Source organism: Fulmarus glacialis, unplaced genomic scaffold (genome assembly GCF_000690835.1).
Source record: "Fulmarus glacialis isolate BGI_N327 unplaced genomic scaffold, ASM69083v1 scaffold4611, whole genome shotgun sequence".
Lineage (NCBI taxonomy): Eukaryota > Metazoa > Chordata > Aves > Procellariiformes > Procellariidae > Fulmarus > Fulmarus glacialis.
Window position 1 is genome coordinate 51,779 of NW_009190725.1, and position 19,585 is coordinate 71,363.

The 19,585-nt window shown below is 44.8% G+C and overlaps 1 protein-coding gene across 1 annotated transcript in view; it reads left to right on the top strand.

Moving 5' to 3' along the window:
• ELP3 (elongator acetyltransferase complex subunit 3) overlaps positions 1–16,230 on the top strand; it is a gene marked incomplete at its 3' end in the record, with an annotated part of 55,644 nt that extends 39,414 nt beyond the window's left edge. Inside the window, exons 8-13 of the mRNA XM_009586302.1 lie at positions 1,578–1,659; positions 5,227–5,348; positions 6,178–6,210; positions 10,055–10,204; positions 13,678–13,786; positions 16,123–16,230. Coding sequence (XP_009584597.1) covers positions 1,578–1,659; positions 5,227–5,348; positions 6,178–6,210; positions 10,055–10,204; positions 13,678–13,786; positions 16,123–16,230 — 604 coding nt within the window. The remainder of the gene's footprint in view (positions 1–1,577; positions 1,660–5,226; positions 5,349–6,177; positions 6,211–10,054; positions 10,205–13,677; positions 13,787–16,122) is intronic.
• Positions 16,231–19,585: the final 3,355 nt, after the last annotated feature.

A 19,585-nucleotide genomic window follows, 5' to 3' on the forward strand; every position in this document is an offset into this window, starting at 1 on the left:
ATGTTTTAAATTAACTTCCTTGTATTTATTAATCTTTCCCTGAGTATATGCATTAAGATGCAGTTTTGCTAGATGCTGATGATGTGTGACCATTAGGCAGTGGCTGGGGGGAAAAAAAAAAAAGAGACGTGGATGTTTCCACTATAAAATAGTTAACACTTAAAAATTTAGAAAGGAAAAAGTGGTCATCCTAAGTATTTGCGGGGAGGGGGAGAAAAAAAACACCCAACCAAAAAAGAGAGGGAGAAAATCAATTGAAAGTAGCCAACTACAAACAGTAAAATAGGCTGCAAATTGAAATTTCATGGCATATGACGCACTCATGTTCATTCGGAATAGTCAGTGTTCAAGAGGTTAATCAGAAAGTGTTCTTCACAGTTGCGGGGGCAATTTCTGATTAGAAGGACATTTTAGAATGAAGATTTCTGTGTGTTATTTAAAAATGCCCGTAAGTGTAAAATGCTTTTTAGAATTAAATCACATCTGCTTCAGTGTTGCCACAGCCCAATTCTGTACGTCTTGTCAGGAAAACAGATGAACAAAGAGCCGAGTATAATTCCTGCATCCTAATGTTAGGAGTGAATTAATCCAATCAATTATTCCCAGATATATAGGACAACGAAGTTATTAAATACAGTGGAAAGGCTATTCCCTTATTTTGAAGCATTATTGTGATTCCAGTAGCACTCCTGCTGTGCAAGATTTCCAAACGTAAATAGAGGCAAGGATCTGGTCCAGAATATTAACATGTTCTTCTGCAATTCTTTTTGGCATCTCCTGTGTCACGAGCTGAGCCTAGGAGAGCGGTCCAGAGCGTGAGCCTAGCCTAGGTCTGCAAGGGTCATGCAGCGGTTTGATGCAGCCTTTGTGGGTAGCCCCAACAAGCCCTGTGGTCGCTGCGTGCCTCAATTCTTCATCCTGAAACCAGCACAGTAACGGCTCCCGACTCCTGGAGGGGTTGTGGAAATAAAGATTGCGAGGGGCTAAGGCAAGATGTATATTGGAAAAGTGAACAGCGGCAGGGGTCTCTGGATCTGTAGTGTCTGGCCACATCTGTTTCGACTGATGTCCCCCGTCAGAATGGCACTGGGATCCTTCTGCAATTCGACAGCGTAGGCAATTGCATCTGGCGTTTGTGCTCTGGCTTTGTTTAATTCACTAGCACAAACCCAGGTCTAGTAAGGTAGATGTTAAGATGGGTGATTGTTGTTCAGGTTTGGTTATCTCAGCAGGATAGACTTGTTCAGTGCCAGGAATTACAGGATGCGTACCAAGTTGACGTACCATCAGTGGATTTAACTTCGTTCTGTTCCTGCCATTGAGAAGCAGTCAGACACTAGAACTGCCTACGAATAATTTCACGGTCAGGAAAAAACCCTGACAAAGCTCCACTGTAAAGCTTAGTGTCGGTACACCTCTCCTGCAGTACTCCTCTCAAGCCCTCTCCTGCAGTAAGGTTTTGATCGTTCCTGTGCCAAAGTCTTTTGGAACTGTGCTAATGCTTACATTCTGACCTTGCTTATGCTTTCTATTTTTACAGAACTTATCTTTTCTTCCTGTTATTTCTCCCATTATAGGGATTTGGTATGTTACTAATGGAGGAAGCAGAAAGAATAGCCAAGGAGGAGCATGGGTCATGGAAAATTGCAGTAATTTCAGGTACCTTTGCTTTATCCCTTTCTTTTATCTCTCTCTCTCTTAATCTGAAAATAAACCCACTGCAGCCAACGCCACTGCTGTGAACATTCATTGTGTTAGGTAGAAAATGAGCATCGGCAGATGCTTATTCATCATGGAGTCAAATTCCTTCGTAGCTTTGTCCAGACAATACTATCATTGTAAGCAGCATACCAGAGGACACGCTGCGGGGAACCATCGTGCTCTTAGTGCCCAAGGAGACAGGCTGCGTGACCACGGGTGTCTTCCTCCTCCAAACACTGCTATTTCTGACCTTGCTGATTTGGTCCCGTCACAGGTTGTTATTCTCAAGGGCTGCTTTCCAGAGCTTATGAGGATAGAAAATTGCCAGCCTCCATTTTAGAGTCTTTCTGCAAGTACCGTCATTAGGGTGGACAGATGTGCTTTTAGGATACATTAAGCATTATCATGAAGAAGGGAGCTATATAAGAAAGAGCTGCAGCCCTTTCTCCTATTTCGTTTTCAAGGCATTGTGACTAAGAAGAGTGGCATCGGTTCATTGCATGTGTGTGAAGTCAAGGTCGGGACTACCTTTGTGTCTTAATTTATCTTATATTAGCAGTTATGGTAGCTATAGAAAGCTTTTACAGGCGTATAGGTTGTATAACTGGGGAAGCTGGTGAATTGTATGGGAAGAGTAACTCTTGTTGGCATAAGATTCATGTATGCTGGGGGACTTAAACAGAATAGCTATAATATAGACATTTAAAAAAAAAAAAATCTTCTGCCATCCCACCGAAAAACCCCGAAAAGCAGGAAACCACAACTTTGATCCAAGCTGCGGAGTGCTGAAGTGAAGAGCCTCTCTGTGTGTTTCCAGCTGTGTAACGTCCCTGGATGTTGAAAAGCCAAAGTGCGCTGTCTCGACAAGTACTTGTGACAAGGGCCAGAGTGTGAGTGAGGACAACGTGCAGGCAGGAGCCAGATGCTTAAAGATAATTAATTCTATATTCTCTGGATTCCCTGTTTCTTGTTCACTTAAGGCATATGCCAGTCCTGTTTCCCTATTGCTGCTGGGTGGGTGTCAATTTGAACTGGGAATTTCATATGGCGAAGAAATGTCCATACCACATCGCTCCTCAGTAAGAAGAGAGGCGAAAGTGAAAATGGTTCCTTTCTGTTTTGCTAGTAGCATCTTGGCTTGAGGTGCGTGGAGAGAGGAAATCGCAATTCCTTTGTGCTAAAGAACGCTTCTTTTGACAAGAACAGAAAACATACAGCAATTACTAAAAAATGGTTTGTGAAAGCATTCATGGTGCTAATTTTAGCTGTATTTTAGCAAATTGATGTGAAGAATGTATTCTTTGCATTGAGATCCAGTGCAAGAAGTCTGTTTTGCTGCATGCACAGTTTGTGGCATCCTACTAAGACCTTGTCTGCGATTTCCGCCCCCCCCCACCCCAGAGTGCAAAGTACAATATATTACAATTTGTTTCTGAATACAGAATACTACAGCATCTGCAAAGACCACAAGTTTTCCAGCTGTTTCCTTGGAGATGTTACCACTTGAATTTCAGTTCTCCTGTTGGTTTTATCTGAAATAAAAATGCAGCCAGCAGTTCTTTCTCCATTGGAGGATGAACAGGGTTTTGCTAATTTTGGTTTCAAAACAGATTTTTCATTTGGGAACCCATTGCAAGGTTACATCTCCAACATATTGCAAAATGTTGACTACTTTCTAGAGAGAAGCGTGTAAGGGAGATCTGCTTTCAGGATGCCTCTCACAGGACTCTTATCTCATTAGTACTGCATGTTTTTATTAATGCTTTGTTGCAGTGTTTTGTTTAACAGTGTCCTTTCTTCAACAGTATTTTCCAGTCTTGCACTTAATGGCTACATCAGTACTAGTCAATTAAATAGTGCCAGAACATGCAAACTGCCTCTTCAGGGAATGGTCCCTGGTCCATGTTGATGCATGCACTCTGCCAGAGAACTGCGTGGGGCAGTGCTAGTCCATCAGGACTGAAACCTTCTCAGGGCTCCTGCTGGCAGAGTAACAGAGCGGATGGTTGAATTTCTGTACTCTAACAATTTTTAGGAAAGTTATGTCTAAGTAGCAAACTCTCTCTTTGATTTCTTCAAAAAGAAATACATGTGTTTTTAAGATAGGACAGCATGAAGGGTTTGCATTATTGGCTAAAGGTTAGGGCTTATCTTTAAGATCAGTTCAAGTTCAGCTCTGGTTAGAAATTAGCAGCAGTCATCGTGGCAGCAGGGTTGGACTAGATGGTCTTTAAAGGTCTCTTCCAACCCAAACCATTCAATGATCTGTGATCATCTGTGACTGGTCCCTACCCTTTTGGGTAGGGGCATCTCTACTGATTGAAATAGCCCATTTCCTGGGGACCCCAAACGACTGGGTGCCCCCTGGTATCCTGCTGTATGCCAGAGCCTTGCTTTGCACTATTGGTTACTTGAAGACATTTCTGTCTCTCCAGACATGAGGCCAGACATCCATCTCTAGCTTATGCAGCTGGTGGGGGACCTGCTTACCCTTTAGGGAATGAGTTTGGGGAGCTAGGTAAGTCTGGAGGGGTCCAGGCACTTCTGGCTGATGATCTACCCCAGCCTTGGATTGAAGTGTGACTTGAAGTTGATTTGGAAATGCATTTAACTCAAGGCAGATTAAGGTAAATTCAGATCAAAGTATGTATGTACAACATCCAAAACAGGCAATACAGTTACAAGTGGTTATGAAAAACAAGAAAGAAAGAAAAAAAAAAAAAAATACCGTCTGACTAATCTGCTTTTAGTGAAGTTACATTAGAAACTCCTCTCTCCTGTCCAGCTGATTTGCTGCCCATCATGATCAAGGTAGTATTCAACATTTCCTGACATCTCAGGCTGTGTCCATTAGAGCCTCACTCATTAGAAACCTCTTTTCTCCATGGCAGAGCATGTTAGCTGCTAGAGCCAATTTTCCTTTTGTCCAGACTCCCTGGAGCTCTTCAGGCATAATCTTCTCCCCTCTGCCTCTGCTTGCTTCCTTCCCACGTATAACCTAGTCAATACTTGTAATTAAATGTTATTTCACTGCCTTGCAAATGCGGATGTCCCCTTCGTTAGGTCAGGTGTTGTGTCTTGTACTTGCCCATTTCTTGCTTGAAGGAGGGCTAAAACTCCTTCCCCCTCAGCGGTGAGTCAGTGGCATATTTCAGTGTGAAGTGTTCGCATTTTTATGTTCTCTATCAGGCAGCACTGTAAAATCACTTGATACAAACATGTAAATGGGAAACAAGTGAGTAATTCATGATTGCCTCCTGATTAAGATCAGTAGGATCATAATAATGAGTCTGGGGTGACTGATCCCAACATCTTTCTCCTAAGCATACTGCAGCAGCCAGGAATCCACAATCGCAAGGCTGTGAATAGAAGTTAAACTCATACCACCTGTTTTCTCTAGTCTCCATGAGAGATAAAATCGTTCATTCTAGTCGGTGACTCATTTGCCAGTCTGTTGGTGCTGCTTGAGCACGCTGTCTCATGTGTTCAAGGAAACTGTGCTACTCTTGCCTTCGCCTTTTGCAGTTAGGGAGAAAACGGAGGTTCAGAACTTTCTAAAAGTAAATCCGATGCATCATAGCAGTGGTAAATCACCTGCAGTGAAGAACATTAAGGGGAGAGAAACTGAGCTGGCGTATAAATCAGAGGTAAACTTTCAGGGCACATTTGACGGTACTCTGAAGTATCCTAATTTCCTTGTGTAAACAGCCTTTTGGTCACCCTACAAGTAATAAATTACTGGAGTAATCAGCGTCTCGTAGTTCATATTGGATGTTGATTCATGGGCAGCCTCGGAGATTGCCAACTGCCAGGGTGTACTCGAGAGACCGTAGGACGAGACTCCGAAGTATTGCTGGGAGGATTGATGGGGTTTGGGAGGGCTCCCTGGAGTTTTACTTCCAGCGCTGGTTGGTTATTTTTAGAAATGCCAATCTTACTAGCTATTAATAAGAGAAGAAGTGGCCCAAGATAAGTGGAAATATGGGAATGTTAATGAATTGACTCTCTGATGTTTGTCTGCTTCAGATTGATGGCCTTTGAAAAAAAATTAATTAGGGGGATTTGGAAGAAGCCAAGGATAAACCCATACTAGGGGATTGGTGCTGTGGAATAGCTACTGCGTACAGTCCTCCAGTTCTTAATGAACTTCAATTTCGATGGTTTGATAATGTAACAGCTTTGAAAACAGGCTTGATACTGTATTAACTGGGATTTCAGTGCAGGCGTGAACAGGAATATTGCTGTCCTTAAAGCAAGGACACTTCAAAAGCCAGCATTCTGCAAGGGTGTTCTGGTAAGAAGCTTTTTTATATATATACCATAATATATCTTACAAAGATTTATAATGTGGCCTAACGTCTGCATAATACGGAAGAGGGACCTCCACCTATCTTGCATCTGTCCCAGCTGAGCACATTTTGGAAAATGGGAACCTATCTTGATTTGTTAAGGCTTTTGTGTGGTCTCCATCTGCAGGAGCTTTTCTTAGAGTGGGCAGAGGAAGAACCGGTAAGACAAACCCTACACAAAATCTAGTGAGCAGGAGTTGAATGGGGATACCTGCTTTGTGCTTCTTCCTTTTTCAACAACCCTTTCCCCAGTCTCAACCCAAACTATCCCCAAGTTTATAGAACCCAAACAACTAAAAAAACCACAAATTCTGAAATTTAGATTGGGTAGGAAGTATTTAGAAACCAGATTAATGATGAAATGAAGGTGATTTCCATCCTAGTGACTTGTAATACACAGCAGTATAAATAGCGTTGAATCAGAGCTGTGAGCAATAGCAGTTTTCAGTGATTTAAAAATAAATATCATTTTCTTTCACGGGAATCTCTTTAACTGGCACTGCTCTTACGCTGCCCACAAGTGGTAATCCTCCTTTTCAAGGCTGCACCAGGGGTTAAGGGCTTAAAGCTTGTTCTTAGTCAGAGCTTGGCGTATAGAGTTTGAGTTGTGGATTTCATCTTTGTCATGTTTATAACCCAAATTTGACGCACGCTTGCAGTCCAGCTTTTTAACTGCTGCTTTAGCCGAGAATTACTTCTGTCTTAAGGCAGGCTTATCTCCGGAGTGCTTTGTTCGTCTCTACAGGCTGTTACAGAAAGACTAACCCTCCTCCCTGGTTTACCAGTCTCACCCTGTTATCTGGGTAGCATTCTGGACCTCATCAGCTGCGATCGCCCTACCCAGAGCAGGGCGAGGACCTCTCCCTACATCGCGAGCGGAGGTATTCATGAGACAATAAGCAGATTTTCCTTTTAAAGCACATTCAAACCAGGACCGCACAAATGAATGCCATCAGTTTTTGCGGTTCTTCAGAGCACATTAGTTTGCACTCCTAGGGAAAAAAAAATAATTCAGAGTTTCCCAGCGGACTCTTTCCAAAGCATTTTGTTCTCCCTGCTGTTCTTGGAGTAAACAGGTTCAGCTGAACCTGTCTTCTCATCATAAGTCTTTTAGCTCTTAGGGATGTTCAATTTACGGACAGAAAAGGAAAAAGATGCAGCAGGATTTAACAGGATTGCCGTTGCTTATAACGACAGTACCTAAAACCATGCAAGGTTACTTTCCAACAAAGGAAAATCTGAGGTCCCCTGCATCAGGGACCCAGAAGTCATCGCAGGCAATGAACCGGGGAATGATGCACAAAGCAAGCTAGGCTGTACAGCAGCTGCCTCGTGGTGTGTCTAGTTAAATATCACTTCATTTGAAGAGGACCGGTGGGAGAACTGCATTTAATCGACTATGGAGTCAATGAGAAATGCACTAGGAGTGCGTTTGTAAGGGAAGATGAGCATTTGCAAGCCAGGTTAGGAAGGGCATTTTGGATTCTGGCAGCACATGGGGAAATTAGGATACCAATGGGATGGGAAACGGTATCAGCCATAGATACTCTGGTTTCATATTGTGTGTGACGCTATGGTTATACCTCTGGTATTGTCACTGTGTGGATTCTCTGCTCTATTTAAAGCTTGGCTGCTAGTGATCCTGGATGCTTTGGACCCTGGATGTTAGTGATTGCAAGGTACGTCCTTCCCCCCAAAGGTGCAATCTCGTATCTTGATGTTTGACCAAACCAACCAGAATTAAATATTCACAATAACGAGGTGGTTTTGTGGCCTGCTTCCGAGGTTTCTGTACAGACCCAGAAGTGTGCTGTGTCTGCTTTTCAGCAGTAGGGAGGCGGTGCCCCCCACCACCTAAATCAAAGAGCAAAGTAAAAAAGCGAGTGGCTTGTTTATCATGAAGTCATTGCTCATTTAAGGTAATTTTCTGCATGAGTGGTGCCTTTCTACTCTTCTAATGTGAGTAGTATATTAGTATGCAGGCTTGGGTAGCTGAATGGTAGACCCTGGAGGCATCACTCCATTATTCAGAGCTCTGGGGAGGTCTGATCTGAAATGTCTGTTTTTCCATTTTCCAGCATTTATAATTGCATGTGTGTTTTCTTTGCCTTTTGTTGGTTTTGTGGTGGGTTTTGGGGTTTTTTTTTTTGCTTTTAGTTGTACCTGCTTTGAATTTGCATCTTTTTTCCCTTTAAAAAAAGCCCCCCCCAACCTAAATTACAGTAGAACAATTTTAAACATGTTACTCCTCTGATGTCCACAAGTCCTTAGGCACTGAAAATGTTAAAAACCCTTGGTGTTTGAGGCTAGTGGATGGCTCGTAAGCTTGCTGACTTTATAATCACTTCTTCCTTTTTGGAAATAGCCGATGCTTGAATTCTGTATTCAGGGTTTTCTCTCCTTTTGGTATGATGATGCTACTGCAATCCTTGATGAAGCTTTCCCTTTCTGTCCTCTTTTACCATTCAATTTAAGGACCTGTATCTGTTTCTGTTTGGGGTGGGATTTTTCTGAGCTCTATTTTGAGGCTGTATCTCCCGTTTTGCCATCCGTAGGTGTCAGCACTTGCCAGGGTCCCCTTTGGGAGTCAGTGGCGAGCAGTCGCATGCAGTGACTCAAGCACTACAGGTTTTTTGTCAGAAACCACACAGCATCCAGAGGATGATTTAGGACAAACACATGCTCGTTCTCTGTGTTCCTCCCGCGACATAAGTATAATGCAGCCCTCGTACCTGTTGTTTCTTAGTGCAACTTGCAGCTTATTTGCTTCAGACTCTGCCTCTGCCCAAAGAATACGAGTAGGCTGCTACAGGTCGGATCAATATGTCATTTCTGACGCTGCCGATGCTGGGTGTCTGGGGAAGGGAGTAAATATCGAGTAAGTATGCAAACATCTTCTTGGCCTCCAGCCGTTTGTTGCCCAAGGACTTCTAGAGTCAGAGAGAGTGCCTTTGTATCTGATAGCCCTCGAGGGATTATTCTGCCTTGCCAGTCTGTCTGCCTGCAACAACTGATAAACTCCTCTCCCCATCCCTTTCCATGAGCTTTTTCGGGTCGGTTGCACTGCCTCGCCGTTGTACCTCGAGCTTGGGAGGAGTAATCGTTCATCTAGGTGAAGGTGGATAAAGGACAGTCCTCTGTTAAAAGCTTTCCTGTTGTCTCCTTGAGGCTTCCTATTGCCATTGTTTTGACTTTGCTGCTTCCCATAATTAGCCCCTTCTGACCCTAATCCTGTAGCAAGTACTTCAAACTGTTTCTTTAAAACAGCACCAGTGATGAGTACGTGAAATGTGACATACAACAAATTCTGAAATATTAGAAGTCCTGTGTCCTCCCCCTCCTAAATGACAGAAGCGTAAAGCTCCTGACTGGACGTGCTTAAACAAATTCATACGTTGTGGGTCCTTTGTGTTTGCTCTAAGCAGCAACTTAATTGTTCTGATGTCATCCTCTGAGTTTGGTGGTTACCTTTGGCAATAATGGTGACCGGAGAGACTCAAGTCAGTACTTCACAATTACTTGAAGCACCTGAGCTATAAAATTACAAGCCCGATACCTTTCTCTTTTAAAGTACCATAGTTACACATGATACTGAGAAACAAGTGGCAGAAATGCTTCCCTACCTCCTTTAAAAATAATCTTTGTGAACTTAAAGAATGGGTATGCAGGTGCATTTTTGAGAAAGTTCCCATCCCAAGTATTTCTGTTCTTTTAATGCGTGCGTCATTGATTATAGCAATCTAGGAAATCTGGAGAGAGGCTGTAATCAGCAGGTCTGCAGAGGCAGAAGGGTGCGTGTGAGTGAACATAGCAGCACACACACGTTCGAGGTCGCTAAGGAGGACTTACTGCCCCTGGAAGTGCCCCGCACCACCGGCCAAATCCCGGGTGCTATCCAAGGCGGGAGAAAGCGACACAGCCCAGAGCTGAGCCAGCGAAGGGATCTACTCAGTGCTACTGTCATTCTGGCTGGGCTTCGTGGCCTTCATGCCTCTACCTTGTAGACTTGGAGCACAACTGGCCGATACCAGCGTGGCTCCGACCAGCCCGTGCCGACACACGGCTTTGCAATAACCGAGTGCAAGACATCCATGCGTCAGAGCTTGCCTGTGCCAGGGCAGCCTGGCTTTACGCTGCGCTCCTCCTGGCTCCCGGTACGCTCTGGGCTGTTACGCTTTGCTAGCTCCTTGCCAAGTCCTTAATCTCCTGCTCCTCTTTGTGAGAAGTGTTGGGGTTGTGCCAAACTGACATCCTGTCCTGGCACCAAAATGTCTTGCTTTGACTCCGCGTGTAACATTGCTGTTCTTGTTGGGTTTGTTTTTTTTTTTTAAAAAGGATATGTCTCCTCCTGTCTCAGGGATAGCCGCTGGCTTTACACGTGGATTTTCAATGTTACCGTCTCCAAACCCTAGTTGTACTGTCCACCACTGCCTCTGTCTGCCCTTCACACGTCTTCAGTGTGTGAAAGCCACTTTCCTCTAAACTTTACGCCGCTGGCACGTGCAGAGCACAGGTAGCTGCCTCCAGCTTTGCTTTCTACGGACACAGCAGAGGTTGGTGGTTTCGGTACCAGTGGCGTTTAACAATGACAGTACATGGCTTGCTTATTTTACCTCCATAACCTGAGTTTCTTGTATGAAGTTAAGATGGGGCTACCACTGAGTATTCCCTTTATTCACAGCAGAGGAATTGAAGGTATCCAGCTATTGAGTAGCTGTCTCTATCCTTGTCTACCTAGCCTAAATCAGCTGCCAAAAAGAGAGGGACAGCACTGTTATATTGCCGTGTTGTCCACCAAGGGTTGGCGTCTTACTGATTGTCCTTGAGGAGCATGCTGGCTGCAGCAGGTGAGCTGCCTCCTTGGTTCAGTGAATCTGAAAGCTGAGATGCTGTGGGTGAGGCTGCTGGCTACTCCGAGGGCAAGGACCAGGAATGCACAGACCAAGTATTTATGCGCTGTAAGACTGCAAATTACTTTTCAAACACTAGAAGCTAGCTCTATAAATACACTGCTCTTGCACAGAAGAGCTTTTTCGGCTGCAGTATCTGCTGTGACGTCTGTCGGCGTTATCTGTTTATGCTGGCATCAGAAAAGCAGACTAGCTTGGCTTGTACCAACAGGATTGTCTCCTTATCTCTGTAGAGAAGACGCTTGTTTGGGAGGGGTGTGGGGGATGAGATTGAATTCCCCTACCGTAGGTGCTTGCCCTGTTCAAACCAAATGCACCGAGCTCCATTAATGAGCACCCTTTCCTTTCTCCTTTAAAGTGCAGGCATTCTGTCACCTGTGCCTACGCCGTCTCCAGTAGCCTTTAAACGAGCCTCATTGGTAATTTACTCCTGAGACTGGAGAGGTGTCTGGAACTGCAACCAAATCCGCACCAGCACGTTTCATCTTCTGAAGCGGTAGTTTAATGTCTCCCTGCAGCGAGATTTCACTGTAGCCTCGCTCCATCCCGGTGACGTAGCAGCCTTATCACGGCGGTGTGGAGGTCTGGCACTGCTGCCGTTCCCTGCTATAAGCTAATTACTATGCGGCAAGATGATCAGTTTTTCCCCCAGACCAGGTTTCTATTTGTGTTCTGTCAAGTAGAAAATTAACATGGACACAGGCCAGGGATGTTTCACGCCTGAGTGCGCCGAGGCTGAAGGTGGCGATCGGAAGGCAGGATGGATTTCTGAATGGTAGGCGTGGAAGATCAGGTGATGTCAAGCGTCACCAGCCTGCTTCATTAGCCAGATCATCAGAGAAGTCGAGTAGCTGGGGAAGAGCTGGAGAAAAATCGCCCGTAGCATGCACAGTCCTCATTAACCGCCCATCTCGGCGTGCTTTGTTCAGAACTAAGCTGAACAGTATTTCTGCAGAGCAGGTAAGGGGTGCTGTCTGCAAAATTTGGAAGCGAGAGTCTAGCTAGTATTAACTTATATTAACTGTATTGATTCATTGTTTGCCACACCAGAGCCTTTTCAGGGCCTTCTTGCATTGCAGAGATGCAAACGTAATTGATGTTCAAGTGACCCTCACCACTTGCATTGCTGCTGGGTCCAGACGAACACACGAACTCGTAGGAGCCCTAGCAGCAACTTGCAAGAGGGACAATAAAGCAAACACATGCAAAACCGAGAAGAGATCATAAAGGATTTTTCCCTGCCTGGTCATTCTCACTTCTTTTTAATCAGTAGCATTATTTCTGTGAGTGTTTTGATGCTTTTTATTAAAAATACGTATGGTAATAACCTTCAGGTGGAGCCACCTAAACTGCTGAGTGTGCCTGTTGCTTACAGGAACACATTGCAGGGATTCCTGCTAGGCGTTTGGGGTCTTTCTGCTCTTTTCTCACACTACTTCTACTCACCAGAAGTCATTAACATCTGATGTAGCAATCTGCACTATTAAACTGTAGATCTACAGGAACCTTTTAAGTTGTTCTTCAGTACAGAGGCATCATATTTATAACACTAATGGTCTCTTTCTTGTTCTGATGAGTGAGAGGGGAAGTTCAGAAGAAAAGGCTGGTTTCTGACCCCAACCTTCCTGCACTGGACCGGTACTGAAACAAATTCCTGAAGCCGTATGCTGTGTTTTTACGCTGTGAAACCCTGGCCAAGGTTGCCCAGAAAGGTGGTAGATGCCCCATCCCTGGGAACATTCAAGGTCAGGTTGGAAGGGGCTCTGAGCAACCTGATCTAGTTGAAGATGTCCCTGCCCACGGCAGGGGGTTGGACTAGATGACCTTTAAAGATCCTTTCCCACCCAAACCATTCTGTGATTCTATGGTTCTCTGATGAATTAGATGCATGGGGATGCTGCTGATTTAATGACTGGTAGGCTCACTCTCAAGATTGCTGAGTGTTTCTTCATTGGTCTTTAAAACCCCATAGCCCATAGGAAAGAAAATCTATCGTGAATGCCTCACATGCTTGGTGAGTCATCCTAAAGCCCCAATCTCTCAGCAGTACCTTACCAGCTGGGTTGGATATTTCAGCAACCGTCTCTGGAAGAAGCCTCAAGACATTACGTAGCCTGTAGATCTAAAATCTCACGAACATTTAACTTGACAAATTTGGAGTTGAGTAGCAGACATATTTCGCTGTCCCTGTCTCTCTCAATGCCCGGTGGCAGCATTTTGTTAAAATATAGGAGAAGTTACGATATTAGCTCTTAAATATTTAATTTTGCTTGGTTTAGAGTCAGAAGATCTGTCATCTCTGGCTTCATCTGTAGCAGTTAAAGGCGGTGGTGGCTTTCTCTCTCCTGACAGTGGATGCTTTCAGTGCAGCTGGGTTTGGGCAGGCCTGTGTAGTCATTAATGAAATATTGCTTCTATAATAAAGAGATCAATGAGATGTAATCTTACCATCTGGAAGCTCTAGGATGGGTCTTAGCTGCAGACTTGCCATTTAAAAATCAGTTCTAGCCAGGGCATCTCCCATGTGCACCCCAAAAGTTGAATGCTGTAAAATCAGTTCTTTAATTCTACCATTCATTTAACTGTTTCTATTTTTAAAAAAGAAGTTATTGGTGACGGTCTTGGTTTTGAGATTTGGCCTTAAGAACAAATCAGAAAATCCCCGAGCAATCCATTTGTTGATATGATAAAGCTTTTGCTCTGGTTTTCCTTGTTAGCTCTGCGCCTTCACCAACACTCAAATTCTGCAATGTGACAGGATAGGAGGAAATATCTGCTTTCTTTCAACAGAACTTCATAAGCAGTTCGCTGAATTATTCTATCAAGGTACTATAATCCTTACAACCAAAGTACTTTTCCAGAGCGGGGCTGGTGCGTCTCTACCCTGCAAAGCACTCGGGCACGCCAGGCTCCCACCCTGTAGCGTCACTCCAGAAACTTGCCCCGTTAAATTGCATTTGGTGCTTTGGTGTTTGGCAAACCTACCCTGGCAAATTAGGAGAACTGGCCTCCGAAGCTGGTGTCCCCAGCCAAACATCCCTCTTTCACCTTGAAATTGCTGGTGAGTCAGTATCGCTGCTCTGTTACAGAAGGATTCATCGCAGCTTGTGTTAACCTTCAAAGTTGAGGTGGTTCCTCTAAAGTAATTGCTGAGGCTTCCTCTGCGGCTGGGGACAGGGGAAGGACAGGCTGAACTGGGACTGCGTACGGGGACCTGGTTTGCTAGATTAGAGATCTCCATTTGAAAGGACGGAAGGTAAATGAGGGGATGCTGCCTTTCATGGGGGAGATGCAAGAGAGAAAGAGAAGTTTTTCAGATTGGCCAGGTCCTAGACCATGCCAAGCCATTCTAGATTTAACTGGGTTAAATTTAAATTAAATCTGTAGTGTATAAAGAGTAAGTTGCAAAGGGGAGAGTCAAGGTCTCCTGTGCTGGTTACGTAGTGTGGTTTCTTCCTTCATTTTTATTTATCAAGCCCAAGAGCTGACCACGAGTTGGAGGAAGGATCAGCCCTATCAGAAAGGGACTGCATCTCTTTGCGTTTGCATCAAATCCAGAGTGGATTTAAATGGAGCAGGGATTGGATTTGCGTGTGAGGCTGGGAGGGGATGCTGAGGATATTCAGGGCTTTCTGCTTGCGGGTCACGGCTTCAAAAATAATCCAATCTCCTATCTGAAAGGCCATCAGTGTTTTGCAGTAGTGAAGTGAGTTGTTGAGCTGATGAAGGGAGACCCAGGCTTCAAAACTCTCTTTTATCGTAGGCTTGCTTTGTGATTTCAGACAAATTACCCAGCTGCCTGGGATCTTGGCTCTTCTTCTGGGACGTGGTGATGACAGTACCTCCCTGCTAGGCAGAGGTGTTGTGAAAATAGTAATTTAAAGTTTCTGGGAAGCAGTCCGGGCAGGAAGGAAGCACAACTTGCATTTGACAGCAAAAACCAGAGGCTTTCAGGTGCGGAGTTCTCTTCCAGGTCCAACAAACAGCAACACACAGACTAAATACAGGTTAGGCACAGTGGGTTTGATTCTGCTAATCATTTAGCCCTTACTAGAGAAAGAATTATGAAATGCTTTACACGCAGTGATATTAACAGTCATGTAAGTACATAAAGATATACATCTAAATCACAACTCTAACTGTGATGCTAATTAGCTCTTTGTGGTTGCTGCAGCAGGAGGAGGCCATGAAATACTGAACTCTCCCATCCCTGGATTTAGTCCCTCCAGCTACTGTTGAAACACATGGGGAGAGTCGCTCTGCAGGGAGAATGCTTCAGACCCCAGTGCTACAATGTGCTTATGGGTGCAAAAAATATCAAAAAGAGTTTCCAGTGCTCCGTTTTTAAAGCAGATTTATTGAAATAAAAGTATTTTCAATTACGTTTTTAAAAAAAAAAAAAAAATTGTATTCCTACTTCCCATTTGCATTGCCTGGATTATGTTTTCTGGTGACTGCCAAAGTATTAGTAGTTCTCAGTAATTCTCAACAGAATCCGTTGTTTTAAAAGAAAAGTTAGCATGTTTGTGTTTCCTCTCTATGCTAACTTGAGAGTCTTGTATTTGCAAGATACTGGGTAACATTTCCAAAAGCCCCTATTTCTAATTTTCATAGGATTTTTATCTCCCAGTATCTTTAGGAACTTTTGGGAAATGAGTTGCCAATTATCTAATCTGGAAAAAAAAAAAAAAAAAATCTTTGCTGTAGGGATTAATGTAAGGATTGTTCCTTGGTTTCTTAAATTAATAACTTTTTTCTGATTGCTCTGACGTGCCCAGGTTTTCTTGTCGGTATTAAGAATGTTGTTTTTTTCTCTTTCCTTAGTGCAGATAAGGCGTTTTGGTTATCTCAAATCCTTTGCCTTTTCCCCGTTGTTACAGTTCTCTGCGGTTGGTTGGTAGTGATTCACATGAAACAGCCTCTTGTTTTCCCTGAAGATAAAATCCAGCATTGTGAAAAGCGTAAATGCCAAAGCAAACTAATCAGAGGTCGTGGATGGATCTGCTGTGCATTCTTAACTTGTGCGTCAGTTCAGAAATGTGGTATGTGGTTTTTCGGTCAGCATCCACTATACAATAGGCAAGAAAACATTCTCTCATCTTATTTTCCTACCACTCTTATGTATTTGAAACCCTAGTTTTGACCCTTCCTCGTCGAAACAGGTCCTGCCGACTTGAAGAGCAAGGGCTCGCTCCGAAGCAAGCTGTGGACGCTTGCCCGAGTGGCTGCCAAGTGCCAGTGTCAGCTTCGCTTTGAAGTCCTGTGCGGGTGTAAGTTTTGGGTGGCAGTGGATTTCACAACAAGCATTTGTTTGACAGCTAGCAAAGTGTCTTCTTGGACTTGGTGGAGGTCAAAGCAAGGAGTACAAAGGAAAACCTAAAACTTCTCTTTTAGTAGCCTGAGTCTCCACCAAGACCCATGGTAAAAAGAGGGTTGTGTTTGCTCGCTCACCACTGACGTCAGGCTCCTAGTCACCGACCCCGAGTCTTGAGAGACTCTGAAATGGGAGCTTTGTGATCTCTGAATGACGGCCTTTGAATCCTCCTGATGCTTTGGCAGCCTCGGACTGATCACGGGAGACACGCTCGGAGGCCAAGGAGATTCTCTCCGAGCTCTTGTTTTCTTTCTTCGCTTTTCTAGCTGTGTTGAAAAGGCAGATGTTTATGGTCTGTTCCGGCCTCCTGCCCGGCTCTGTGCCATCGCTGTGTTTTACCAATGTCCATGGAAGTACCGTCGGTGACTGCAGAAGCATTTGTTGCTGCCTTCTCTATGCCTTTTCAAAACCACAAAAGTTATATTCCAACCATGGCAGAGCGTTCCCCTTGTAGAGCATCGCTGTGCCAGCAGCAACGCTGGCGATCGTGGGGGGAACGTCCTTTCTGATACCAAGAGAAGAAGCCTCAGCCATCCTAAATCCCCACGGCTGGCTTGAGACTCACTGCTGATTCTGGGTGAAATTCATAGCGCTTTGGCGAATGTAGCATCACCCTTTCCTGTCCTGTTGCCTGCACTAACCACAGATCCTTTTCTCAGCACCCTTGAAGGACAATCCTACTTGCCAGAGATCCTACAGACAATCCGGGTGTCCGCATGGTGAGCCTGGGGCTCTCCCTTCCTCGGGCAAAGCGCCGAGCCAGGTAGTTACTCCCAAAAAAACCTGGAAGAGGTTTTGCTATCGCCAGAATTGCAGCTGGCACGTTAATGGATTGAGGCAATTCGGAAAGTTCAGCTGACTCAGGTTCGCTGCCTTGCACACAGGGCCCCGCTGACTGCTTCTAAGAAATATTTTGAGGGGGAAGGAAGCTGCGAGACACGATATGCCTTGACTGTGCATCTTCGGAAAAGATTTTAGTCGTTGCCAAAAGATGCGGAGGCCTGTGTAGAGAGAAGTCTCTCGTGTGCCTCAGTAAGTCTCTGCTATGGAAATTTTATGAACTATTAGTAGCTCTTTAATGATCCTGAAAACAATCTCATTTTCACTTAGTTCTGTGACTAGTGAGCCGTGGTGAAGGAATCTTTGAGGCTGAGCCTCAAAGCTCTGATGCTGCATCGCAATATTTCTGTGTGGCAGGGCTGAGTCAGAAGGGTGTATTTATGGGCTCTGCACAGAAAAGGTCATGGGCAGGGGTTGCTGCACATGGGCAACGAAATCTGATTTCTGCCGTCCTCTGGGTAGCAGTCCCGTGCCGATTGCCTGTCCTTCTGGGCCAGGAGAGCGTTTAACCCTGACGCTGTCGTCGCTTTCCTCTGTCCTCTGCTACAGGCAGACTTTTAAAATTTATTTAATTAATTTTGAGGTTTAAATGTTACGGTGAAAAGCCAGGTTTGGGGTTTTATCAGTAGGCTTCACCGTTATTCAGATGCTTCCAAAAGAAGAGAACAAAAGGCGATTAAATTAACCAGCAGCCATTGCCAGAGGATGTGTCATTTGAAGATTGCGATTAGGGACGCTTCCAAAAAGCCTCAGCTGGCCCATGGCCACGGGTTTCTGTCCAGGCAGGCGTGATTGGAGCCCCTGCCCTTCAACCAAATCACTGGCAGTGAATCTGGAAGTGGTTGGTTGAAATTTGCTCTGCTGAGTTCAAACTGAGCTCTCCTGCACAGTTTGATACAGAATATTTAAAATTTAAAACCCTGTTTTAAAGATCCAGAATGAGAAATGCAGCCAATTCTGGCTTGGAAAATCAAAAAGCTTCTTGGGCCAGCTTTTGGCCTGACTGTTCCACTCCGGCATGATACTTCTTTTGTGATATTTCTTGGATGATGTTTCTTTTCACTGGAAAGCACGGGTGAGACTTGGAGCAGCGGGAAGAGTGCTGTCTGAACAAGTCCACCAGCTCTGTGGTATGTTTGCTGTAAATTAGAGCAGCAAAGATTTGGGAAGAGAACTTGTGCCATCAAGACCTTCCTTTCAGATATGCTTGATGAACAAGTATTGAGTGCATGCTGGGCATTACGAGTTGCTTCTCCGGCACTTACCCCTAGAATGACTTGTGAGCAGACGAAATGGCATGTTGTTTTAATAGCTGTAGCTCTGATTTTCTTAGGACTGCATGTTGACACTCTCCTTGTGATCAGAAACCAGAAGCATAATCCTGCAACTCTGGTTTTTTGGACTTTGCATTCATACAAAGTTGTGATCATTTCACAATGGAGAGGTCTGTGAAGATGGATTCTTTCTGCATGACTTCAGGCAGTTATTAGTGTCCCACAGATCTTTTATTCCATTTAGCAGTGCCTACTGTGTTGCACTTCTCTCATGGATGAGGAAGGCTGTGGATGGTTTCTAGCTGTCAGCCTGCTTTTAATTCCATGCTTCAACACCCCGTTTCTCTTCCAGTTGTGCCATGCTGATCTCAAAACACCCGTCCTCCGTGCTGTGATTTCCCTGATATACTTTGACTACAAGGAGATACTTTTGTATTAATGGCCTGCTAGTGAATATTGTAGGCTGGGTTTGTTAGCCTTTGGGTTCAGAGCAGCTGAAGTGAATCCCATCCTCATCCTCTCTTGCTGTGCATCTGTTTGGCTCATGGGGAGATTTTCGTGCATTTCAGCACAGTTCATGTCAGAGGAATCTAAACCACAAGCTTTGCTCCAGCTGCAGATCAAACGCAGTCCACCCTCTGAAAGGGGGCAGAGGGGTCTGAATGAACTTCAAACTAAGTGTGTGGTGGGGACATGCAGTCCAGGATACCAAAAATCCAGTCTGAAGTCACTGCCTCCCATCACATAGAGCGTAGAGGTGGGGGCTTGAGCGCCAAGTGCTTCCGTCTACTCATCCACTCCTGTTACGCCAGATGAGACTGTAAGAAGTCCTTGTCCCATGGCTTGTACCTCCACACCTGCCTGCTTTGCCCCACCTCCAGACGTAGATACTGTCCCTGTGCCTAAGCCACCGTCCTGCCGCGCTGCAACACGATGTTACGGGCTGGTGGTCCAGGGGACATGATCCTGGACACTTGGCTTCCACGCTTCTGGGCACAAACCCAATGGCTGCTTTTTGGGGTGTTGTGGTGGGTTGACCCTGGCTGGATGCCAGGTGCCCACCAAAGCCGCTCTATCACTGCCCTCCTCAGCGGGACAGCGGGGAGAGAATATAACGAAAGGCTCGTGGGTTGAGGT